Source organism: Bufo bufo, chromosome 6 (genome assembly GCF_905171765.1).
Source record: "Bufo bufo chromosome 6, aBufBuf1.1, whole genome shotgun sequence".
Taxonomy (NCBI): Eukaryota; Metazoa; Chordata; class Amphibia; order Anura; family Bufonidae; genus Bufo; species Bufo bufo.
Window position 1 is genome coordinate 382128173 of NC_053394.1, and position 27692 is coordinate 382155864.

Genomic DNA, 27692 nt, shown 5'->3' on the forward strand with positions numbered 1-27692 from the left:
TCACCCAGGCACAGCAGAGGGTTCATTTACGTCAAAAGTGGGTTCTTGTCACCCAGCAATAGAACAGACGATTGAGAGATTTAGGCCCCTGTCACCCAGGCACAGCAGGGGTTCATTCACAGCAAAAGGGGGTTCATGTTACCCAGCAATAGAACAGAGGATTTTGAGAGAGTTAGGCCCCTGTCACCCAGGCACAGCAGGGGTTCATTCACGGCAAAAGGGGGTTCATGTCACCCAGCAATAGAACAGAGGATTTTGAGAGATTTAGGCCCCTGTCACCCAGGCACAGCAGGGGTTCATTCACGGCAAAAGGGGGTTCATGTCACCCAGCAATACAACAGAGGATTTTGAGAGATTTAGGCCCCTGTCACCCAGGCACAGCAGGGGTTCATTCACAGCAAAAAGGGGTTCATGTCACCCAGCAATAGAACAGAGGATTTTGAGAGATTTAGGCCCTTGTCACCCAGGCACAGCAGGGGTTCATTCACGGCAAAAGGGGGTTCATGTCACCCAGCAATAGAACAGAGGATTTTGAGAGATTTAGGCCCATGTCACCCAGGCATAGCAGGGGTTCATTCACGGCAAAAGGGGGTTCTTGTCACCCAGCAATAGAACAGAGGATTTTGAGACATTTAGGCCCCTGTCACCCAGGCACAGCAGGGGTTCATTCACGGCAAAAGGGGGTTCATGTCACCCAGCAATAGAACAGAGGATTTTGAGACATTTAGGCCCCTGTCACCCAGGCACAGCAGGGGTTTGTATACGGCAAAAATGGTAAAATGTCACCCGACAATTGAAAATACGAATTTTTTCAATTTAGGGCACTAAAATTGGCACTTTTTTGCATTAAAATGGCTCTAAAATAGTCCCTGAAAAGGCTAGAGGGATGTAAAAGGCAGTAAAATGTGCTTAACCACCTCAGCTCCCCTAGCTTAAACACCCTTAATGACCAGACCACTTTTTACAATTCTGCACGACACTACTTTCACCGTTTATTGCTCGGTCATGCAACTTACCACCCAATAGAGCTTTCATTTGGTGGTATTTCATTGCTGCTGACATTTTTACTTTTTTTGTTATTAATCGAAATTTAACGAAATTTTTGCAAAAAAATGACATTTTTCACTTTCAGTTGTAATTTTTTTTTTAAAAAAAGGCATCTATATATAAATTTTTCTCTAAATTTATTGTTCTACATGTCTTTGATAAAAAAATAATGTTTGGGTAAAAGTTATAGCGTTTACAAACTATGGTACAAAACTGTGAATTTCCGCTTTTTGAAGCAGCTCTGACTTTCTGAGCACCTGTCATGTTTCCTAAGGTTCTACAATGGCCAGACAGTAGAAACACCCCACAAATAACCCCATTTCGGAAAGTAGACACCCTAAGGTATTCGCTGATGGGCATAGTTAGTTCATATTTTTTGTCACAAGTTAGCGGAAAATTATGATTTTTTTTTTTCCTTACAAAGTCTCATATTCCACTAACTTGTGACAAAAAATAAAAACTTCCATGAACTCACTATGCCCATCACGAAATACCTTGGGGTGTCTTCTTTCCAAAATGGGGTCACTTGTGGGGTAGTTATACTGCCCTGGCATTTTAGGGGCCCTAATGTGTGGGAAGTAGTTTGAAATCAAAATGTGTAAAAAATGCCCTGTGAAATCCTAAAGGTGCTCTTTGGAATGTGGGCCCCTTTGCCCACCTAGGCTGCAAAAAAGTGTCACACATGTGGTATCGCCGTACTCAGGAGAAGTTGGGCAATGTGTTTTGGGGTGTCATTTTACATATACCCATGCTGGGTGAGATAAGAATCTCGGTCAAATGCCAACTTTGTATAATAAAATTGGAAAAGTTGTCTTTTGCCGAGATATTTCTCTCACCCAGCATGGGTATATGTAAAAAGACACCCCAAAACACATTGCCCTACTTCTTCTGAGTACGGCGATACCAGATGTGGGACACTTTTTTGCAGCCTAGGTGGGCAAATGGGCACACATTCCAAAGAGCACCTTTCGGATTTCACAGGGCATTTTTTACATATTTTGATTTCAAACTACTTCGAACACATTTTTGCAGCGTTTTAACAAACGCTGCACGGCTAGATTTATCGTATGCATCATTCAGGGAGCATATGTTATTTCTCCCAAACACAAAGCAGCCACAATGTTCCTGCAATTGTCTCTGACCACCTTGCCCAGTTGGAGTTAGGTGAGGAGACAGCCAGCGCCGTTGTTTGCTCCTTGATGCACTTTAGAAAGTATTTGGCTATGTGGCTACTATCACCCAGGGAGATTAGCTCTAAAACGGCATGGCACCGCTTCACATGATAGGAAGAAGGGGGAGTGGGAGCGATGTTCTGCCCTGCTTCTGTTTGGGACAGGAGGATATCCATGAAGGAAGCTGATAAGTGCCTGGTGTCGGAACAAACATGGAGGTGTCAATAGGAGTTGGCAGTCTTGCTACAGTGCCTCCTCGCTGCAAAAAACATTGATCTAATGGGCTGTGAAAGGCATGAACTGTTCCAGTCCATAACCATTGCTCCAGGTGTCCATTGTGTGCACCTGGCTGCACAGCTAGAATTGCAAGGAGTGGCCTACATTCACCGCCACTTGGGAGTACAAAGCATGGATGGCTGTTTTTTTTAAATGCCAGCTAGATAACTTCTAGTGAGGCTGAGCACATGCCATTAGCCCCCTAAAAGCAACAGAATCCACAAAGTGGTACCACAGAGACTGCACCACCACCAACTTGTGCAAGCAGAGTTGTTTCTTGGCCACACATTCCATTATCGATGGCTGATGGTGGGACAGAATAGGAGGAGGCATAGTCTGAGCAGGAGAAGCAGTAACTGATGACTTGTACACAGTACTGCCCATGGATGCCGTCTGGCTACCACAAAGGAGAACGGGAGAAGGAGGACACGCTTGTCGTGGTAGCTGGAAGACACTTCTGTCAATCCCGTGGCTTATTTTAATCTGGCAGATCTTGCACAGGGCATTGCTTTTGTTTTCCAGCACCATGGAGAAAAACTGCCAGACAGGAGATACTTGCACACTCCACACAGAGATAGCTTTACGTCTGGCACGTTTTGAGTCTGGGATAACAGTATTATCAGCATCACCAGTTCCCAAGCTGACAATACTAGAAGCAGATCTGGCCCTGGCAGGTTTTGGGAGGTTCTAACTGTATGTTGCCTTCACTCTGTATTGCTGCCACTGCCACCATCCTCTTCCTCTGATGTTACCTTCTTCTCAGCACCCTGATCTAGTTCCCAGATCCTGTCCAACACACAATCATTGTAATAGTCCTCAACCTCCCCGCCATGAAAACTGTAATATGTCATCATGGGCTTCCAGCCCCCTCCAGATTACCTGCTTTATACTTGCCTTGAGTTCCACCTCTGTTCCTACCAGCACCAGCGCTGCTACAGGTGCCACTACTCCTACCACCACAAACACAACTATGCATGGGGTGCCCCTCCTCTTCCGAATCACCTCCTCATAGTAGTCTAAACGCTGAGCCATCCAGTCCACAATTCTATCCTCTGTGTCCTCAATAATATTAGGAGCCAGGGAGAACTGTGGCCAATTACTACTACTCCTGGCAGGTTCTGATACTGCTGGTACTACATACTTTCTGACTCTGGGAGGACGAGGCATGGGTCTTTCATTTTGCTCTCTTCCATTTCTCAGACATTTTATTATGAGGCCTATAAATGAAAAGTCAGGGGTTTTGTACAGACAGATTGTTTAACAGGACAAGCATAATGGCAAGTGTGTTTTTTGTAATTTAAAGACAGTGGCACAATTAAATGTCTCTCCACTTCTACAAACACACTCCACACTGGTATTGACAATTTACTTTGGGAAGAATGGAGTGAAATGTCTTAGAACTATGCGTTTAATATCAGTGGGAAATCAATGAAAATTGTGTACTAAAATGTCTTTGAAACACACAGTCTGATGTACTAATATGTCCACTAACACAATATAACAATGCAGAGTTTGTTGGAAAATGTCTTTGAACTAGGCGTTTAATAAAATGGATATAAAATTGCTGTAACATGTTTGTGCTATAATGCAACATGTTTAACACTTTGAGGACCTTGTGATTTTCAGTTATTTTGCTTTCATTTTTCACTCCCTGCCTTTCTGGGGCCATGACTTTTTTATATTTATGTTCATTTAGCCTTAAGAGGGCATGTTGTTTTTGTAGGAAAAGTTGCGCTTTCCAATTACACCATTTAATATTGCACACAATGTAGTGGGGAGCTGGAAAAAAATTCCAAATGGGCTGTAATAAAAAAATAAAAATAAATCCTGGCTGCACTGTAGAATCCAATAGATAAACCCATGCACTCTACCAACTTAGCCACCACACCTTCTTAGCAAGGAGACCAAATAAACCTGGTTTACCGACTCTAAGGCTGGGTGGGCTCAGGCTTCCTGAATGATAGCCCGCCCCGCCACCCTAATCAGAAAACCATCAGAAGTGAGAATACATGGCTGAAGAGCAGATGTGGTGTCACGAAAAGCCAGGGTGGGGGCCCATCCTTGGAGGCAGGAAATCAGAAAGTGAAGCTCAGAGCAGGCTGCCAGACGAGCTGAACAAGTGAGGTGGGACAACCACTTTAAGCACAGTTTGAGCATCCCCTCACTCCCTTAATACTTTCCCTAGAGGAATTCCCTCTCTTTAGTGTTCCTATCACACTAGGTTACTGACTCGTGTCTATAATCGTTCTTTGTCAGACTCTGCCCCCTCCCCAGTTTCTCCCAGTGTCATGTTATCCACAGTCCTCTACCTTCTTCATGGTTTTCCCTGCTAATACTAACATTAAATGCAAACGAATCGCATAAGCTTTGTTTTTGTATGGCAGACCAATTCCGTATTAGTTTCAGGGACTCATTGTTTTAGTTTAGACAATGAGTCCCTGAAATCAATACCTTCAGAGTAAAGATTAGCAAATTGATTCTAAACTGATCGGATTCAGTAAGAATTTTGCAAAAACAAAGATCCCTCCCCACCAGCTACTCTTGTTGCTTTCTGTATGTCCCTAAACATATCATGCTTCTGAAGATATCATCTCTACATTATCCATTACACTAGAAGAGCAAAGGTTTAGACTCTAGTGTATGGATAATGTAGAGATGATATCTTCAGCAGCATGATATGTTTAGGGACATACAGAAGACAAGGAGGAGTAGCTGGTGGGGAGGGAGCTCTCCAGAGGGATCTGATAAATGATGCTGTAATCTTGTAGTTCACAGGATGTCAGCCACACAGGAGAGAGACAGCAAGCCTCAGACTGGAGGTCAGACTAGAGGTCACTTGACCAGGTATCCACAATCAAAGGTTCAAAATGTATGGATGCATCTGAGCAGCTAGAAAATTGTTGGCGAGTTAGAATTATATGTGCTGATGAAAATAATCCTATATAGCTTTTCCAATAATCAACTTTGAATATTATCAGGGGCGTAGCTGTAAGGCAGGGGTGGGGAACCTCTGGCCTGCGGGACCATTTCATGTAGCCCCCGAACGATGTTACAAATATCCAAATGGCCCTCGGCAGCAAAAAGGTTCCCCGCCCTTGCTGTAAGTGGTGCAGTCACTACTGGGCCTAGGAGCCTGAGGGGGCCCAAAGACCCTTGTGCCACATAAGAAGACACCGGTACTATACAAAGTTAATGCAGGTCAAGTTACATCTCTGGCTGGAGGGAAGGGGTAAGGTTAAGAATTTGGCTTGGGGCAGGGGATGCAGTTTCAATCTTCGCCTCAGGCAGCACGAAGGCTATGTGCTTCCCTGCCCCTGGCCACAAAGCACTGAGGGAAGGGGGGGTCCAAGCTGAACTCTTTCACCAGGGCACATGAGCCTTTAGCTACACCCCTGAATATTATATTATACTCTATGCAAGTAAGTAGGAGGACTTGCATCTACATGTTTGATAATAAAATGGTTGCACAACATTTCACATGCAAACAGTGGTTCCTGCCCTCAAAATTGTAGGCTTAGGTAAGTCCAAGAGAGGCGGTTTGTTAGTGTTAGGTACCCATTTGCGTAAGCTACCTTGACGCCTGGTAAATGGGCCTGACACACGTTTGATTTCTAGTAGGTATAATACCACTTAATTTAGAATGAGCCCCATTTCTCAGCTCTATTGTTTGTATGTAAAAAGGTTGTGCAGCCATTTTATTATCAACCAGGTTTGCTTGATGGACATGCACCTGTGATTATGTATATGAATGTGCTAGTCTAAATGTTCTTGTAGTTGCATCTACATGTGCTGGAATAGAATCCGTGGTATGATCTTGGTACTGCCATTCTGACAGTAAGGAGACACCAGGAGACTGCACCCTAGACTACAAAACCTTTGGAAGATAATGATGCATTTACAGTTGTGTTCAAAATAATAGCAGTTAGACCTGATCAATCACTGTTTTTGGTAGAAATGATATTTCTACATGGCAAATAATTTACTAGCAGGTGTAGAAGAGTAATAGAAACCCAACAGTCATGACATGCATGCTGCTGATTCTCTGTAATTCAATCACTTATTGAAAGGGGCATGTTCAAAATAATAGCAGTGTGGGGTTCAACGAGTGACAATTATTGCCCTTATTTAAGGAAGGAAGGCAGCAAATGTTGTACATGCTGGTTACAGTGCATTTCTCTCTGAAATTCTGAGGAAAATAGGTCGTTCCAGACATTGTTCATTAGAACAGCGTACCTTGATTAAAAAGTTGATTGGAGAGGGGAAAACATATAAAGAAGTGCAGAAAATGATAGGCTGCTCACCTAAAATGATCGCAGATGCTTTAAAATGGCAACCAAAACCTGAAAGATGTGGAAGAAAGCGAAAAACTACCATTCGAATGGATAGAAGAATAGCCAAAATGGCAAGGACTCAGCCAACAATCAGCTCCAGGAAGATCACAGAAGGTCTAAAGTTACCTGTGAGTACTGTTACAATTAGAAGACGCCTGTGTGAAGCCAAGCTATCTGCAAGAAGCCCCCGCAAAGTCCCACTGTTGGAAAAAAAAGACGTGCTGAAGAGCACATTGACTGGCCTAAAGAGACATTTTGTGGACTGATGAAAGCAAGATTGTTCTTTTTGGGTCTAGTGGCCGGAGACAGTTTGTCAGACGACCCCCAAACACTGAATTCAAGCCACAGTACACTGTGAAGACAGTGAAGCATGGTGGCACAAGCATCATGATATGGGGATATTTCTCATACTACGGTGTTGGGCCTATTTATCGCATACCAGGGATCATGGATCAGTTTGAATACATCAGAATACTTGAAGAGGTCATGCTGCCTTATGCTGAAGAGGAAATGCCCTTGAAATGGGTGTTCCAACAAGACAACCACCCCAAACACACCAGTAAACGTGCAACATCTTGGTTCCAGACCAAAAAGATTGACGTTATGGAGTGGCCAGCCCAATCCCTGTATCTTGAGCCAATAGAAAACTTGTGGGGTGACATCAAAAATGCAAAACCAAGAAATAGAGAAGAACTGTGGAATGTAGTCCAATCATCCTGGGCTGGAATACCTGTTCACAGGGGCCAGAAGGTGGTTCACTCCGAGCAACACAGACGTCCAGCAGTTCTCAGAAACCGCAGTTATATAACTAAAAATTATTGAAGTGATTCAAAGGAAAGCAAAATCTTCAAACATTTTTCAGTTTATATAGTGAATGTTTGAGTTTGCAAAGAATAATACAAACACTGATATTTTGTTGAACAGTCTAATATTCACTTTCCTTCCATTTTTTTTTAGAGGAACACATATTTGATATATTTTCATGTTTTGATTTGAAATAGAATGTGTAGTGTTCCCAATGCATTTGTGTGTATGGAAATAAAAGCTATTAGAAGCTTTATTTTTTTTTAAACACACTGCTATTATTTTGAACACAACTGTATCTCCTGATGTTCATGTTCAAGCTGACAATCCGGGCACAACTTTGGTGACCATTTGTAGTATTGCATGGTCCCGGTCCTAGACCTCTCAGAAAACTGTTGTGCCACTCTTGTGCAACCACAAAAGATCTGCAGCAGTTAACAAAGAAGGCCATCTAAGGGTACTTTCACACTAGCGGCAGGACAGATCCGACAGGCTGTTCACCCTGTCGGATCCGTCCTGCCGCTATTTCGCTGTGCCGCCGGTCTGCTGCTCCATCCCCATTGACTATAATGGGGACAGGGGGTGGAGCTCCGGCACTAAAAAGTCGGACATGCAGTACTTTCAGTCCGGCGGCCTCTCGCCATGCACTGCCGTGCTGCGCCAGAGCTCCGCCCCCCATCCCCATTATAGTCAATGGGGACGGGGCGGCACGGCGCAATAGCGGCAGGACAGATCCGACAGGGTGAACAGCCTGTCGGATCAGTCCTGCCGCTAGTGTGAAAGTAGCCTTAAAAGTCTATACAGGCAGAAAATAGTGAGAAGATCCAGACAACATGTAACGTCTATGGTCAGCTGTAATCCTGCCATCTCCATCTTTCTCATTATACAAGGATAAATGATATAATACTGGTGGATAAAACAAGACTGAAGACAAGATCTTCACAGTCTTCTACAGATCATAGGGGACATTTCATGAAACCTTATCTCCATCTACCTGATCATCCTGTGGGACATTGTGATGTTCTTCTGAACCATCCTGTGGAAGAAGAGGACTGGGACATCTCTTTGGTGTTGTTCTCTCTTCCTTAACTGTAGAAAACACATCCAGTGACTGAATCCATTCCTTACATACAGATAATGAGAGGACGTGTGTATTTAGTCATGTCTATTACCTGGTGATGTGAGGGGCCGGTGATCCTCCGTCATGATGCCCTTATAATGATCTATCTGATCATCCTGTGGGACATAGTGATGTTCTTCTGAATTATCCTGTGGAAGAAGAGGACTGGGACATCTCTCGGGCGTTGTTCTCTCTTCCTTAACTGTAGGGGTTGCAGAATCAGGATTAGATCGGATGGTCAGCCATGTTGTCTTAGGTATACATCTTGGGGCACATTTATTAAGACCGGTGTTTTAAATGCAGGCCTTAAAGCCTTAAGCTGGCGGTGGTTCTGCCAAAGTAATGAAGAGGCGCTGGCCCGTCCCCTTCGCCGTCCACGTACAATTGTAGACCTGGTGTGAGCAGGGCAAAGTCGCAGATAGCGGCGCTACTAACCGTTGCACTGATATCTGCCCCTTGAAATACGTCTAATTTAGGCTTATTTCAGAATAGTAAAGGACCCCCTTGTGTTTACACCTCAAAAAAGAGCTTAGCTAAAGGGTTAATCACCATTTTGAAGTGAATACTGATGTTTCTTTGCTGAGAAAATAGAGGCCTTTAAATAATCGAAAATGTTATGATGGAATGGTGACCTTTAGAAAGTAGATAATATTTGCACTAGAAGTGGAAGCCTTGGCCAAGATAAATGTATTTGTCTATTAAAACGAACCATTTGCATGTTTATGATCATGGTCATATGACCTAACCCATAAATCACACATGAGCCGGCCCTAAAGGAAGTGCTACAGACAACAAGCTGTAAGCATGCTGTGGAGGAAACTGCGGAGCGGATCCCAGGACAGACAATGCCTACAAGGACAGAGCCCAGGACTGCAGCGGTGAATGGGGAAACACCGAATACGGAGCCCGGAACAACAGCGATAAGCAGAACATTGGCTGATAGCAGCCGCTGTTACATACCTTGTGTGTGTGGAGGCTCAAATCCTGGTTTTGGCTCACAATCACTGATGGAAATCACTGACAAAACACTGATGTGTGAATGAGGCTTAAACTAAAGAATCTTCTGAAGAAGAAATAGCTTCAAGAAGTTTTGTGTTGTTGTGGACAATTTCCAACAGTAGTAAAACACATCCAGTGACTGAATCCATCCCTTACATACAGATAATGAGAGGACGTGTGTATTTAGTCATGTCTATTACCTGGTGATGTGAGGGGTCGGCAATCCTCCATGATGACGTCCTTGTACTGATCTTTGTGTCCTTCTAAATACTCCCACTCCTCCATGGAGAAATAGACGGTGACATCCTGACACCTTATAGGAACCTGACAACACAATGATATAGTCATCACCCAGATCTCTTCATAGTGTTCCTGTATAATGTCCCACCATTCCCAGCAGTGTCACCTCTCCAGTCAGCAGCTCAATCATCTTGTTGGTGAGTTCTAGGATCTTCTCTCTATTGATTTCCTCATGTATCAGGGGGTGAGGTGGAGGTCCCATGATTGGGCTCTGGGTTCTTCCCCAATCTTCAGACACAGGGTCCTGACAGCGCTCACTAGAGGTCTTCTTCACTACTGTGTAGTCCTGGTTATGGAGAGACACAGTAATAAATATCACTCCATACATCTCTAGAGTCCCTCACATCTCCAGTCATGTCCATCTGTTAGTAACATACAAACCGGATTCTAAAAAAGTTGGGACACTATACAAATCGTGAATAAAAACTGAATGCAATGATGTGGAGGTGCCAACTTCTAATATTTTATTCAGAATAGAACATAAATCACGGAACAAAAGTTTAAACTGAGAAAATGTACCAATTTAAAGGGAAAAATATGTTGAATCAGAATTTCATGGTGTCAACAAATCCCCAAAAAGTTGGGACAAGGCCATTTTCACCACTGTGTGGCATCTCCCCTTCTTCTTACAACACTCAGATGTCTGGGGACCAAGGAGACCAGTTTCTCAAGTTTAGAAATAGGAATGCTCTCCCATTCTTGTCTAATACAGGCCTCTAACTGTTCAATCGTCTTGGGCCTTCTTTGTTGCACCTTCCTCTTTATGATGCGCCAAATGTTCTCTATAGGTGAAAGATCTGGACTGCAGACTGGCCATTTCAGTACCCGGATCCTTCTCCTACGCAGCCATGATGTTGTGATTGATGCAGAATGTGGTCTGGCATTATCTTGTTGAAAAATGCAGGGTCTTCCCTGAAAGAGATGACGTCTGGATGGGAGCATATGTTGTTCTAGAACCTGAATATATTTTTCTGCATTGATGGTGCCTTTCCAGACATGCAAGCTGCCCATGCCACACGCACTCATGCAACCCCATACCATCAGAGATGCAGGCTTCTGAACTGAGCGTTGATAACAACTTGGGTTGTCCTTGTCCTCTTTGGTCCGGATGACATGGCGTCCCAGATTTCCAAAAAGAACTTCGAATCGTGACTCGTCTGACTACAGAACAGTCTTCCATTTTAAATGATCCCTGGCCCAGTGAAAACGCCTGAGCTTGTGGATCTTGCTTAGAAATGGCTTCTTCTTTGCACTGTAGAGTTTCAGCTGGCAACGGCGGATGGCACGGTGGATTGTGTTCACTGACAATGGTTTCTGGAAGTATTCCTGAGCCCATTCTGTGATTTCCTTTACAGTAGCATTCCTGTTTGTGGTGCAGTGTCGTTTAAGGGCCCGGAGATCACGGGCATCCAGTATGGTTTTACGGCCTTGACCCTTACGCACAGAGATGGTTCCAGATTCTCTGAATCTTCGGATGATGTTATGCACAGTTGATGATGATAGATGCAAAGTCTTCGCTGGGTAACACCTTTCTGATATTGCTCCACTATCTTTCTGCGCAACATTGTGGGAATTGGTGATCCTCTACCCATCTTGGCTTCTGAGAGACACTGCCACTCTGAGAAGCTCTTTTTATACCCAATCATGTTGCCAATTGACCTAATTAGTGTTAATTGGTCTTCCAGATCTTCGTTATGCTCAAATTTACTTTTTCCAGCCTCTTATTGCTACTTGTCCCAACTTTTTTGGGATTTGTTGACACCGTGAAAATTGGAATCAACGTATTTTTCCTTTAAAATGATACATTTACTCGGATTAAACGTTTGATCTGTCATCCACGTTCTATTACAAATAAAATATTGACATTTGCCATCTCCACATCATTGCATTCATTTTTTATTCACAATTTGTTTAGTGTCCCAACTTTTTTGGAATCCGGTTTGTAGATAAGATGATGTAATGTGACATCATCAGAATCTCTCACCTCTCCAGTAAGCCGGAAGAGGATCTCTAGGGTGAGATTTATTATACTCTCTGCCATCTTGTCCCTGTCCATCCTTGTCGGGTCAATCAGGAGAATGATCTTGTATAGAAGATCTCCACTAAATGGATCCTATATTATAGAAACAAGATGAGACGATGGAAAATCCTACAAAATCCCATGTAAAATACAATAACTGGAGATAATAAGGAGGAGACATCGGGGAGATAATAAAGTGTAGATGTTGTGTTCTCTCTTTTTATAGGGAACGAAACATGTGTGAGGTCAAGGCAGTTTCATGGTATGTCACACCTTCACATGACCCTACAGCCAATAGAAGACATCATCAGTGATGCCAGTATGAAAAGCACGTGACCACCATAGACCATCCTAGGCCTCAATGGTCAGGTGATATACATACCGCCATCAGAGCTCCAACCAATATTGTCATTGCAGTGATGTAAACAGACTGAAGGATACCACAGGAGCCTCAGTGCTGGAGCAGTGGAGGATTCTACAGGTCCAATCAGTGTAATTGTAAAACGCTGCAGAATATGTTGGCGATACATAAATAAAGATTATTATTGTTGTCTAGACAGACATTGGGTTGGCAGATTTGGTTTTTGGCAGCTCCTCACGACCACACAGATGTTGTAGTTTAATAGATACATTTTTAACCCCTTCTACCCCGGGCCAGTATATCAGATATACACTGGCAATGAGGTAGTTATATTCATATGGCTTAGGTGTTAGCTTGACCTCTCGACAATGTATTTTTACAGATCAATGTAGGTAACAAGTAATGAGTCCTAAAGGAACATAACCGGGGATATAGGGAGGTCAGAGGGGAAAAAAAGGGGGGGGGGGGGTAAGATGTGATTGGTGTAAGTCTGGTATATATCATCACAATTTGACCGTCTTGCCGAAACATCAAAACCCTACATCGGTTGCAATAATCATCTAATTGTCACTAATGGACTATCTTTGCATTATTTGGTTCCAGGCCCTATGTACAATCCAGGTCCTGCTTGCTACAATCATTTTATTAGGAATTTAGGTATCTGGGAAGTGTCTGTATGATCGCCAAGGGCTCCAGATTCTCTCGAATTTAAAAGCGGTGCGGGCATCCCAGTGCGCTAATTGCTCTAAGCAGTACAGCTGGTTACATTTCTGTATCCAGTGTAGAAAGTTGGGGGAAGTCTGGAGACTTCCAGTGCACTTCTACTAATAGTCTGGCCGCCGCTAACAATGTACTGGTCAGCTTTCGGGTGTGTTTAGCACATTGGAACTCTCCAAATACCCCAAAAAGGCATAGTTTCTGAGAAACTGGAACCGAGGCCTTACACACCTCCGAGATGGTTTTGCATATCTTTTGCCAATAGGGTTGAATTTTTGAGCAGGTCCACCATATATGCCCATGTGTCCCTGTGCCATTATTACATCTCCATCATTCAGGGCTACGGTCAGGGAATATACGGCTTAGTCGCTGCGGGGTATAGTACCATTGCATTAACACTTTATAGCTATTTTCTTGTAACTATACACATCTGGACACCTTCGAGAAGTTCAACAATGCTTGCTTAGAGTCATTAGGGGTAAAAGAAATATCTAAATCCCTCCCCCACCGTTCAAAGCATGGGAGGGTTTTGGGTTCTGTCAGTGACATTAGCAAGCTGTATAGTTTGGATATTTTGCTCTTTTGTTTGTAAAGCTAATTTCTCGAATACTGAAAGTTCCTGTGGGTCAGTGAAACTGTTTTTTGATGGTCTGAATAAAGTGGGCCAAATGAAAGGTAGATAGGCTGCCCATCAAGGGGTGAGTTTTCAAAACAGCAAAGGATGGGACATCATTATCTGGACACAACTCTAAGGCCGGGCTGTCGAAAGTTTTCACTCTTTAAGGTAGGGTCTCTTGGAAATGGGTAGTGGATTGAAAAAGTACATCTCTTACTTGCATGAGTGTAAGATAATAAGGGGAGAGCTGATTCAACCAGCTAGAGCTTAACCATATGTAAAGCGTGTATCTAGTAATCGGACTATGAGTGCGAAGCAGTTTATCTGCCATAGTAGGGTCTAGAAAAAGCAGGGAACGAAGTGGGATGGATGACAGATCATTTTTAACCAATAAATCTAAACGATTACCATTTGGTCTCAACCATTCTAAGCACCTGGAGCATACTATCGCTTTATGGTAAGCGTAAAGGTCAGGTACCCCAAGCCCACCTTTGGCAGGGCGCTGTATTATTTGTTTGAATGGCAATCAGGCTTTCCTACCTCCCCATAGGAATTTTGAGAAGATATTTTGTAATTTTTTAAAATAAGACTTGGGGATTGGTATAGGTAGAGCTTGAAGATAGTAAAATACGGTGGGCATCAGAATGGTCTTAAGAAGTGTTCTGCGACCAAACCACGTTACATATGGTATGTCCCATGAACCTATTAGATCTTTTAACCTTTTGGGTAGCGGAAGGAAGTTCTCTCTGAACAATTGGGAATAATCTGGGGTGAGCTTCACTCCTAGAAATATTACAGAGAGAGTGGTCCACTGAAAGGATGTGAGTTTCTGCACTTCAGTCATTTCTTTCAGAGGGAGCAAAACATTCAGGACCATGGATTTGGACAAATTTACCAGAAAGTTGGAAAGAGTTTTAAATGTCTGAAGTGTAGAAACAATTGCTGGGAAGGCAACTTTAGGGTTCGAGATAAGCAATAACACATCATCTGCGAAGGCCGCAGTATGATGGGTTGTGGTGCCAACTGTCACACCAGAGATATCATGGTGCTGTCGAAATGATTGTAGAAGTGTTTCAATTACTAAAACAAACAACGGGGATAAAGGCACATCCTTGGCGTGTGCCATTTGAAATATTGAAATTGGGGGAGATGGTGCCATTTACTAAAATACGTGCTGTAGGCTCTTTGTACATTGCCATAACCCCTTTTATAAACGTGTCTGGGATGCAGAATTTGGTCATAGTTAGGGTCACAAATGACCAGTCTACTCTGTCAAAAGCTTTTTCAGCATCCATACTAAGAATAGCTAACGGTGACTTTGTTTTCTTTTTTAGTTGCATTAGTTGGATAACTCTAATAATGTTATTCTTTCCTTCCCTTCCAGGTATAAAGCCCCTCTGTTCTGCTGATATAAGCTCCGGTAAGTAGATTTTTAACCTGTTAGCTAACATTTTCGCATATAATTTCAGATCGTTATTAAGGAGCGAGATTGGTCTGTAATTCGAACAAAGTGTATGATCTTTATTTGGCTTAGGGATGATAGTGATTTGTGTCGTTAACATATCTCTAGAAAAAGCAGCTCCCTCCCTTGTCATGTTGCATATCTTTAATAGCCTGGGTAATAGTGTATCTTTGAAGGTGTTGTAATAGGAGATGGGAAGGCCATCTGGACCCGGGCTCTTATTAATAGGGGAATTTTTAAAGGGCTGTATGCAGTTCCATAATTGAAAAAGGGGTGTTTAATGCGGATACTTGAGCTGTTGTTAGGGGGGGTAATTTCAGGTTGTGTAACCACTTCTGTATTTGGAGAGTTCTCAGGTTTGTCTGAGATTCGGTCTGCGGTTCTCTCAAATTGTATAGCTGGTTGCAGAATTGTTCGGCAATTGAATCCGTTTTATGAACTAATCTCAAATCCGATGCTTTTATCTGGGATATATAAGAAGCTGCTTTCCTTTTCTTGGTGTGAGTGTAGTATTTATATTGGGTTGATAAAAAAAAGTTTGGCCGTATTAGCATTGAGAATGTTTTTCAATTCTGATCTCAAGGTGTCCAGATGTGCTAGTGTGTCTGGGTTCAAAGATCTTCTATGCTGCATTTCTAGTCTTGAGATCTCTGTTGTGATTTCATTTATTTTCTTTTGCTTTTGTTTTTTTATGAAAGATCCAAGTGAGATCAAGTGACCCCATAGCGACATCGGTGACATGCAGTACAGACCAAAAGTTTGGACACACCTTCTCATTCAAAGAGTTTTCTTTATTTTCATGACTATGAAGGCATCAAAATTATGAATTAACACATGTGGAATTATATACATAACAAACAAGTGTGAAACAACTGAAAATATGTCATATTCTAGGTTCTTCAAAGTAGCCATCTTTTGCTTTGATTACTGCTTTGCACACTCTTGGCATTCTCTTGATGAGCTTCAAGAGGTAGTCCCCTGAAATGGTCTTCCAACAGTCTTGAAGGAGTTCCCAGAGATGCTTAGCACTTGTTGGCCCTTTTGCCTTCACTCTGCGGTCCAGCTCACCCCAAACCATCTCGATTGGGTTCAGGACCGGTGACTGTGGAGGCCAGGTCATCTGGCGCAGCACCCCATCACTCTCCTTCATGGTCAAATAGCCCTTACTTTCAAAGTTTTCCCAATTTTTCAGCTGACTGACCTTCATTTCTTAAAGTAATGATGGCCACTCGTTTTTCTTTACTTAGCTGCTTTTTTCTTGCCATAATACAAATTCTAACAGTCTATTCAGTAGGGCTATCAGCTGTGTATCCACCTGACTTCTCCTCAACGCAACTGATGGTCCCAACCCCATTTATAAGGCAAGAAATCCCACTTATTAAACCTGACAGGGCACACCTGTGAAGTGAAAACCATTTCAGGGGAATACCTCTTGAAGCTCATCAAGAGAATGCCAAGAGTGTGCAAAGCAGTAATCAAAGCAAAAGATGGCTACTTTGAAGAACCTAGAATATGACATATTTTCAGTTGTTTCACACTTGTTTGTTATGTATATAATTCCACATGTGTTAATTCATAGTTTTGATGCCTTCAGTGTGAATCTACAATTTTCATAGTCATGAAAATAAAGAAAACTGAATGAGAAGGTGTGTCCAAACTTTTGGTCTGTACTGTATCTGCAGACTCATTCAATCGGAAATATTCTTCCAGTATGCTAACCAGTTTCGGTATTTGAGAGCTATGTAATAACGTCTCGTTAAGTCTCCATCTAAACTCAGCTTTAGGCATATTTGGAATAGTAAATGAAAGGATAACTGGTGCATGGTCTGATAGTAGTATATTTCCGATTTTTGTGGCTATGCAATTTTGGAGGGACTGCTTCTGCAGGAAAATATAGTCAAGTCTATGGTATGTTTGGTGAGTTGCGGAGAAAAAGGTGTAGTTCCTATCACTAGCATGTAGAGCTCTCCAAGAGTCTACTAAACCAATTTGGGATATAGCCTTGTTGATTCTATACAGCGACTTTTTAGATAGTGTCGACAAACCTGTTGAGGAATCCGAAAGCCATTCGGCTTGGGATGTGTTGGGGGCGTAAATACTACCTAGAGTGAATAATTGGAGTCCTATCGTGCCTTTGACAAATATAAATCTGCCTTCTGTATCTTTTAATGTATCTTGGTGTATGAAGGGTGTGTTTTTATCTATGGCAATACTAACACCTTTAGTGGCTGTTGTGGGGGACGGGTTATTAAACCATTGATTAAAAAGTTGATGCGAGAGCTTGGGTATGTGATTTTTCCGGAAGTGGGTTTTTTGTAGGAGGGCTACTTGAGCCTTCAGTTTGTGTAGGTGATGACAGACTTGGCTCCTTTTAGTAGGGGCATGGAGTCCCTTGACGTTATAGGAACGGATCTGTAGGTTAGCCATATTCAGTTAGGTATACATTCCGTAAAAAACACCTGATCAGTCTTAGCAAGACATATATTACTTTTGGGGAGGGAGGGAGGAAAGGAAAAGGAATGGGTGGTAAGGACCTAAAAGAAATAATGATCTGGAAAAAAACATAAATGCAACAATAACACAAAAAACAATTGGTCAACATCTGAATCTGGGGGAGGTGTCAACCCAGGTGACCAAGGAGACCTTTGAGCTAGCTTCTATGGGATATACAACATTCAATACTTAGCTGAGTAAAAGGTAGAGAAGGTTGCAGTATTAACACCTCGTATACAATAGATAGGTGAAGATGAAAGAGGAGAATAAGGAAGTTGGATGTAATTCTAGTGCTGGCCACTAGATGTCACCCTATCTCCACATTTGGCATCGATCTTGAAAATAGACATTGGAGTTTCAGAAGACAGAATTACAAGAAGAAGGAGAGCCGGCTAATCGTACATGACAGCGCGGAATGAGGACAGGTAGTGTAGTAAGGTAGGTAGTGGACGGAAGATGATAAGATGGGGGTGGGGGAGACGCAACACAAATAAAAGGTGAAAGGAAGTTAGCAAAGAGCAAGAAGCAAAGACCAGCTCATACAGGTAAATGTTAATCTCACATAGTTGGTGTGATCCATCACCGATGTTATAGATGGATCCACACATCAGAAAACACTAGGGATTGACCAGGCTGAGTCCATCTTTCATGTAACCTCTTGGGCCTCTGCTGTTTGGGTACGACGTCTTGCCAGACATTCTTTGCAGGTAATGAGGGCAAAATAGCTAGGTTTTGCGCTGGGACCCAGAATGTCCAGATCTTGTATCTCTAGGGCTTCACAGACTCTCAGAAGGTCAGCGTGGCTCCTTATTATTTGCTTGCGCAGCGGGGTATTAATCAGGAGGCCGAACGGGTGCAGCCATCTGTATGTTCATTTCTTCAGGTGGAGGATTTCCAGAAGGGGTTTGAGATGTCTCCTCTTCCTTAGGGTCATGGGGGATAGATCTTGATAGATCGCTACTATGGAACCCTCTATTTCAGCCGTCTTGTCTGCTCTGGCTGCTGCCATGACCTTTTCTTTTGTTGAGTAGCTAACCATACGGCAGATTACATCCCTAGGGGGTTCCTGTGGTTTTGGTAGCGGCCTCAAGGCTCTGTGCATCCTATCCATTTCAAAAATCGCTCCTTGGCTGTCTGAGACTAATTGAGCGAACAATTGTACGACTTTTTGTTGAAGAGACTCCAGGGGCACCAATTCCGGTATGCCTTTTAGCCTGATGTTGTTCCGGCGGCCCCTGTTGTCTTGATCTTCCACCAGGGAATAAAGATAGTTAATATGAGCCGGCGCGTTATCCAGGTTAAGGGACACTTGTTCACTGAAGTCAATGATCTTGTGTTGCGCAGTTTCAATTTCGTCCACTCTGACGCTTAACTGCCGTACATCTGACTTTATTTGAGAGAGATCCTGTCGGAGAGGCTCCAGAGCAGCTTTTATAAAGTCCTTCTCCCTCTGACTCGGCCTCTTCCTCATCAATGAGAGCAGCTTGTCAGCTCGGCAACATCTTGGCATCGGACCGCATGTCCGTCCTTCTGACGAATCTGTCCAAATCGCCCTGGCCATCTGCCGATTTTAGCTTTCCTGGGGTGTCTTTGGGCTTTTCTTTACTGGGTTTGCCCATTTTTGTGCTGTAATTGTAGCTTAAAATAGCTCAAAAGGGACTCGGTCTGCAGCGGAGCTCCTCACACAGCCTGCATCCGGCTTGGCTGCTGTGTGGTAATAGCTTTGGAATATTTTACTTATCCAAGCCATTCTGAGAATGTTTTCTCTTGACACATTGTACATCATGATAGTCAACATATTTCACCTTTATTTGTGAAAAAATCCCAAATTTACCAAAAATGTTGAAAAATTCCCAAATTTTCAAATTTTTATTTCTCTACTTTTATAATAGATAGTGATACCTCATATAATAGTTATTACTTTACATTTCCCATATGTCTACTTTATGTTTGGGTCATTTTAGAAATTATATTTAATTTTTTGGGGACGTTAGAAGGCTTAGAAGTTTGGAAGCAAATCTTGAATTTTTTTTCGAAAATTTCCAAAACCCAATTTTTAAGGACAGTTCAGGTCTGAAGTCACTTTGCGAGGCTTACATAATAGAAACCACCCAAAAATGACCCCATTTTAGAAACTGCACGCCTCAAGGTATTCAAAACTGATTTTACAAACTTTGTAAACCCTTTAGGCGTTCCACAAGAATTAAAGGAAAATGGAGATGAAATTTCAGAATTTCACTTTTTTGGCAGATTTTACATTTTAATCAATTTTTCCAGTAGCAAAGCAAGGGTTAACAGCCAAACAAAACTCAATATTTATTACTCTGATTCTGCGGTTTACAGAAACAACCCCACATGTGGTCGTAAACTGCTGTATGGCCACACGGCAGGGCGCAGTAGGAAAGGAACGCCATATGGTTTTTGGAAGGCAGATTTAGCTGAACTGGTTTTTTGACACCATGTCCCATTTGAAGCCCCTGTGATGCACCCCTAGAGTAGAAACTCAAAAAAGTGACCACATTTTAGAAACTACGGGATAAGATGCCAGTTTTATTGGTACTATTTTGGGGTACATATGATTTTTAATTGCTCAATATTACATTTATTTTGAGGCAAGGTAACCAAAAAAAATGGAAGTTTTGGCACCGTTTTTATTTTTAACAACAATCATCTGACAGGTTAGATTATGGGCTATTTTTATAGAGCACGTTGTTACGGACGCAATGATATCAAATATGTCTACTTTCTATGATGTTTGTTTCAGTTTTACATAAAGCATTTTTGAAAACAAAAATTAGGCTTTTGTATCTCCATTTTCTGAACGCCAATTTTTTTGATTTTTCTGCCGATCGTCTTGTGCAGGGCTCGTTTTTTGCAGGAAGTATTGACGTTTATATTGGCACCATTTTTGGGTACATACGATTTTTTGATCATTCATTATTACACTTTATGGGGCAAGGTGACCAAAACATTGGTTGTTTTAGCGCAGTTTTTATTTATTTATTTTTACAGCGTTTACCTGAGGGATTAGGTCATGTGACTTTCTTATAGAGCAGATCGTTACGGATGTGGCAATCCCTAATATGTCTACTTTTTCTTATTTATTTAAGTTTTACACAATAATAGCATTTTTTAAACCAAAATAATTATATTTTAGTGTCTCCATAGTCTGAGAGCTATAGCCTTTTTATTTTTTGACCAATCTTCTTAGGTAAGGACTCATTTTTTTGCGGGATGAGGCGATGGCTTGATTGGTACTATTTTGGGGGGTTTAAGCCTTTTTGATCGCTTGGTGTTGCAATTTTTGTGATGGAAGGTGACAAATATAGCTTTTTTTTTTTTACAGTTTTTATTTTTATTTTTTTACCGCCCGATCACGATGACGTACTATTACGTCAAATTGCTGGAACGCAGTGGCTTCCATGACGTAATAGTACATCATGTGTCGGGAAGGGGTTAAGAAGCAGCATGACAAAATACAGGGGTCATTATCCTGTACTGTCATTATCCTGTACTCAGGATAGGTAATCAATATAGAGGTCTAACTCCCAACACCCCTGAACAAACAGAAGGTGGCCATGCCAACATGCCAATATGAAAGATCCAGGTGTTGGTTTGAAAAATGTAGACTTTTTTCATGGGACATCACAGTTATCATAGAAAAGTTTGTATAATCGATGTGCTTCTTTGTACAATCATAACTGTGAAGGAACAGGTCTTTTTGGGGCTTCTCTAAAGTCTTTTTCATACATATTCCCTGTTTCAGATGCACACCTAGACGCATTTCACTCAGAAGCAGGAGGCGTATTACTTCTGTAAAACCTGCCACCACTGTATTGCTGTGATGTCCCTTTCCTTACTTCACACTAGGTTTGTTTTTAGCTTCGGAGCTCACAGAAAAGATGAGGAGAAAAATTATGATTACACTGTCACTTACCGGTAATCAGATTTTTCTGACCCCACGACAGCACCACTGAGAGATGGCTCCGCCTCCATGGACAGGAAACCTGTAGCATAAAAAAGGTGGAGCCACTCTCCCACCTCAGTGAGTTTACAGAGCATGAGAGGGACTCCCCTTTGGTTAATCAAGGTTATAACAGATTTTTTTATTATTTTTTTTTGCGCTTCACCACGTGCTCTCAACACAGCACCATCACCTTAGGGAGGGAATTAGACGGATGCTGTCGTGGGGTCAGGAAAATCCGATTACCGGTAAGTGTAATCATCATTTTTCCCCTCCCCCACGACAGCACCACAGAGAGAGATTACATAGAAATTCAAGGGTGGGTAACAGCTTCTAACATCTTTCTGCCAAAAAGGAGGTCAGAGAGAGAGTCCAACTGAAGCCTATAGTGCCTATAGAAGGTAGAGGGAGAGGTCCAAGTGGCAGCTCTACAGATCTGATCGATCGATACACTGGCCCTCTCCGCCCAGGAAGTAGACATAGCTCTAGTGGAGTGAGCCTTCAAGGATAGAGTAGGAGAAGAACCAGAATAAGAGTACGCTAATGAAATTAGCTCTCGGATCCATCTAGCGATAGAACTCTTTGAGGCTGCATTACCTTTCCTAGCCCCTGCATATAAGACATATAGCGATAAAGATTTTCCCCAGTCCTTGGTCCTTTCTAGGTACTGGATCAGACACCTTCTTACATCCAGAGAGTGCCATTTTTCCTCATCCTTATCCTTAGGTTACAGGAGATAGTTCTCCCAGTTTTCTTTCCAGAACCGGTTTGTCTTTGAAGGGACTTTAGGGATAAAATTAGGGTCCGGCTTCATCACTACCCTATCCTCAGGTATCGCCATAAACGGGGGATTAATGGACAGGGCCTGGATTTCACTAATCCTTCATGCTGAAGTGAGGGCTACTAAGATTACCAACTTCAGCGTGAGCAATTTCATAGAACTGTCTTCGATAGGCTCAAAGGGATGATTGGTCAATGCTTTTAACACCAGATTTAGGTCCCAGGGGGGAAATCTAGGTCCCTTAACTGGAGCAACCCTATCTACTGCTTTAAAAAACCTGACTATCCAGGGATCCATAGCCAATTTCCTACCTCTTAACACTGAGAGGGCAGAAACCTGAACTTTTAGAGTACTCTTAGCTAAGCCTAAAGATAGTCCCCGCTGCAAAAATTCTAACACCTGCTCGGTAGATATCTTGCCTGGCCAAACCTTGGTCTCTAGGCCTGCAAAGGATAGAAATCTTTTCCAAATCCTGGCATAAATTGTGTTGGTCACTTTTTTCCTGCTCTTTAGCAGGGTAGAAATTAGCGCCTGAGAGAAACCCCTGCCAGCTAAATATGCCCTTTCAATCTCCAGGCCGTAAGATGCAAGGTCTCTACCTCTGGATGAACTACTGGGCCCTGCAACAGGAGATTCGGAATCTCGGGAAGAACCCAAGGGTCCGATATTGACATCGACCTGAGAAGAGAGAACCATGCCCTCTTTGGCCAAAACGGGGCAATAACTATCATATTTGATTTTTCTTCCCTTATTTTCCTGAGTACCCTGGGTAGCAGTTGAAGAGGGGGAAAAGCATATCCCAGGCGAAACCTCCATTTTAGGAGAAAAGCATCCACCCCAAACGGGGATTCGTTGGGACTTAGGGAGCAAAACCTTTCCACCTGCCTGTTCTCTTTGGTGGCGAATAAATCTATTTCCGCATCCTTCAAATCTATCACCGCCATGAAACATCCTGGAAAGACTAGGTGAATATGGTCTCCATTTTGAATTTTTTTACAACTAAGGACCTGTTCAGCTGTCTCAAGTTTATAATTGTGCGGAAGTAACCATCCGGTTTTTTCACCAGGAAAAGAGTCGAGTAGAAGCCCTTCCCCCACTCTGTTTTTAGTACTGGTATTAGTACTCTTTTTCCTATTAACAGGTCTACTTCTCTTGACAAATCTGGAGACGCTCTTGTGATCACAAACCTCTGCGGATAACTGCCTTTGAATTCAAATTTTAGCCCCTCTGTAATAATGTTTCTGACCCAGCTTCCTGTGATTTTTTCCCAAGCACAGAGAAAGTACTTTAGCCTTCCTCCCACCTTCTCCAAAAGGGCATCTAGTTCTGGGCCTAATAGAAACTGTCCCTGACAGGGAATACTACATAACCGTTGCTTGGAAGCCATATCTCCCCCTCTCCAGTTTTTAAGCCATAAGGCTCGACAGGCAGAATTAGATATAGAGTCTGACCTGGCTGACAATCTGACCGCCTCAACCAAAGCGTCAGATCCACCGCTTTTTGTAAGGTCGGCAAAGAGGCCAGAATCTGATCTGTAGGGCATTTATCTCTTATCTGCCCTTCCAGTCTGTCCAGCCAAATAGACATAGATCTGGCAGTAACAGTTGCCGCTATATTGGGTCTAAAGGATGCGGTAGATGCTTCCCATGTAAGACAGGAATCTATCTTTTTATCCAGCGGGTCTTTTAAAAACCCCATGTCCTTGAACGGCAGGGAAGACCTTCTAGATATTTTAGATATAGCTACATCTAGTCTGGGTGCTTTATCCCAAGATGTAGAAGCTTCTTCCTCTTTTCTCTTAAAGTTCTTAGTAACAAAGGCCTTTCTATCTGTTTTTTTTCCATTCTTTTTCTATTAGAGCTGTTATACTCTTGTGTAAGGGAAAACATCTTCTTTTCTTTTCACGTAATTCCTCAAAAGCCGCGTCTGCTACCGACTTATCCTCTTTAACGTCTTCTAGTTCTAAGGTGGCCCGTATAGTTTTGAGCAGTGTCACCCAGTGGGAATAAGAACTTTTTCTCGCTGTCCTCTTCTGAAGACGAATCCTCAGACTCTTCCTCTCTATTCATGCCTTCACTATCGTCAGATGATTCCACCTCTGACTCCACCTGTTCCTCCATTCTCTAACATTTTTTAGACGATTTAAGGGAATCCTTTACCTCGGATCTAATTAAGGCCCTAATGTCTTTCATAAAATTTGTGGATTCCTCCGCCAGCGTTTTTTCGATACACTGCTGGCACAGCTTCTTAGAGTAGGAGGATGACAAGGGGCATCTACATATGGCACATTCTTTATTTTTCCTTTTCGCCATGACCTTTTTTGGCGCCATCTAAGGAAAAAGCATATACACAACCATATATCAGTATTTTTCAATGCCAATGAATGTACCTACCCCTTCAGAAGCGTCTATACCGGAGTCTGCCTCTCCGCTTCCATTTCTTCAGGCCTCTTATCCTCCTCCATGCTGCCTCTTACTCCTGAGGGCATATGAGGGTTAAAAATATATCCATATGTAGCAGGGAACAGCACCTCTCCTCTGAGAGTTCCACATGTTCCCTGGGAGCAAAAACTCGTGCTACTTGCTGCCCCCTACTCCTGAGGGCATATGAGGGTTAAAAATATATCCATATGTAGCAGGGAACAGCACCTCTCCTCTGAGAGTTCCATATGTTCCCTGGGAGCAAAAACTCGTGCTACTTGCTGCCCCCAGCTCTGGAAACGCCAGCGCTCATTACTTTGCACGAACTGCTTTTATTTCCGGTCACATGACCGGAACCCGGCCTGTGGAACGCACGTCTCCCCTCTCTGACGTCACCGCTCCTGCGACTTCCTGCTTAGGCTCCCGGCGCGCATACTGCTGTTGCTGCCGACTTCAAATAGCGCATAGCATCCGCGCGCGCCCGGAACTTCACCCCTCTGGGTTGTTTCTTCATACAGCCGCCCGACATCTCGGCGTTCTGCTGCCCACCACGCGGTCTCACTCCTCTGAGGGACTCGCGCTGCTAGCCATGAAGCTCAGGGAACGGCCTGGAGCATCCCCTGTCTCCCTGTAAAAAGGACCTCCGGCACCTGGCCCTTGGCTGGTAAGACCACATGACCCTCTAGGCTCTCCTAGGATTTCCTAGTCGGGGGTCCCTAGTGAAAAAAAAGCCAACAGGTCTCCCGCTCCAGGGACAGGAAACCTCACTGAGGTGGGAGAGTGGCTCCACCTTTTTAATGCTACAGGTTTCCTGTCCATGGAGGCGGAGCCATCTCTCTGTGGTGCTGTCGTGGGGAGGGGGAAAAAAAAAAATCACAATTACAGAAAGGTAGGGGTCTCCTACAATTTTCAGAAGCAGTGTAGAAGCAGCTTCTCAGGATCAGGATCTCAGCTAGCTCTGACTCGCCCCCATTTACTGTTCGCCATCTTGTGAGTCCATGTTACTAGGGACGGATCTTGTCTGACAACAGGCAGCGGACGGCAACTTATGTGGAAGTGAGAACCCAGTGTGCGAGACGTTACAGCTTTTTTTCAGGTGGATGAAGGCAGATTTTTAAAAAATGAAATGATAAATAAATTTGTTATTTACACCATTGTAAAGTACAGCGAGTATTTAGGACTACCCTCCACCACCACGGCGGTGCACTAGGCACTGTATAAGGAACCGCTCTGCACCATCGTGGGTTATGGCGGTCACTACCTTTCACGGATCTCGTTTAAAAACTTAGTTTTTAATGCTGTTTCTGTACAGCGTTAAAATGTATTGGCTCCGCATAGGCAAAATTCTTATCGGCCGAAGTCGCACAAAACTTTGGTGAATTACTTCTTTATTCCTATCTGCATCTCTAAAAACAATTTAAATTGGAATCCGAAGTCATGTTTGGTGCTGGCTGGTACCTCAGTATCGAAACAGACGTCTGATTCCTATTTGAAGACACAGAAATTCACAGAGGTCTTGCGCGACTTCAGCCATTACGACTTTTGCCTACACGGAGCCAAAGTTTTTGAACGAACGCCTAGCTGGAACAGAAACTGCACAACCCAAAAATTCCACCATTTATCAGCACTCCAATAAATAAACAACGTGTTGTGTCCGTATAAACCCAAGTATCTAAAGAAATGTATCTATAACATGATGGGCAGTGCACCAACCGTTACATGGTGCACCTCGCTGTATACTGCTGCCTGCTACCGCTCAGTATAATGGGGTCCGGCAGAGATCCGGCCTCTACACAACATATACCGCTGCATGCAGAATATTCTGTCCGGACGATTCTCTGCATTCTCTGGTGTGAACGTGGCCTTACCCGATCCCGTCCCTGCACTCTGCAGTACATCCGCGACACTGTGCAGCCGATGGAAAAAAGACTCCGCAGACAGAGATGGAATATGAACTCTTTAAGCCTCCATGATGTACAGATTCGTCATGGCTGCAAACTGTCACCCTGTCTATGTACATGGTGACAGTGCTGAGATCCTGGCTGTTACACACAGCCAGCGATGTCAGCTAACCGGCCCGGGACCAATGAGATCTCCTGGGCATGTCTTCTATATAAACAACCCCTCCTCCAGTCCAAGCTCTGAGATCTCCTGGATATGTCTTCTATAGAACGCCCTCTGCTCCAGTCCACATCTCTGAGATCTCCTGGATATGTCTTCTATATAATGTCCCCTGCTCCAGTCCACGTCTATGACATCTCCAGGATATGTCTTCTATATAACGCCCCCTGCTCCAGTCCACGTCTCTGAGATCTCCTGGATATGTCTTCTATATAACGCCCCCTCCTCCAGTCCATGTCTCTGAGATCTCCTGGATATGTCTTCTATATAACGCCCCCTGCTCCAGTCCACACCTCTGAGATCTCCTGGATATGTCTTCTATATAACGCCCCCTGCTCCAGTCCACATCTCTGAGATCTCCTGGATATGTCTTCTATATAACGCCCTCTGCTCCAGTCCACATCTCTGAGATCTCCTGGATATGTCTTCTATATAACGCCCCCTGCTCCAGTCCACGTCTCTGCGATCTCCTGGATATGTCTTCTATATAACGCCCCCTGCTCTGGTCCACATCTCTGATCTCCTGGATATGTCTTCTATATAACGCCCCCTGCTCCAGTCCACGTCTCTGAGATCTCCTGGATATGTCTTCTATATAACGCCCCCTGCTCCAGTCCACGTCTCTGAGATCTCCTGGATATGTCTTCTATATAACGTCCCCTGCTCCAGTCCACGTCTCTGAGATCTC

The 27692-nt window shown here is 43.3% G+C and overlaps 1 protein-coding gene and 1 pseudogene across 1 annotated transcript; one reads left to right on the top strand and one right to left on the bottom strand.

Moving 5' to 3' along the window:
* The window catches only part of LOC121003519, an 869303-nt pseudogene that overhangs the window by 235713 nt on the left and 605898 nt on the right, over positions 1–27692 (top strand).
* Positions 10038–12169, bottom strand: LOC121003553 (gastrula zinc finger protein XlCGF53.1-like; the record flags this gene model as incomplete). Its single annotated transcript, XM_040435456.1, has 3 exons — positions 12034–12169; positions 10156–10335; positions 10038–10073 (listed from the first exon to the last, which is right to left on the bottom strand). Coding segments are annotated over exons 1-3 (288 nt in total), but the record flags the coding sequence as incomplete, so codon positions are not given.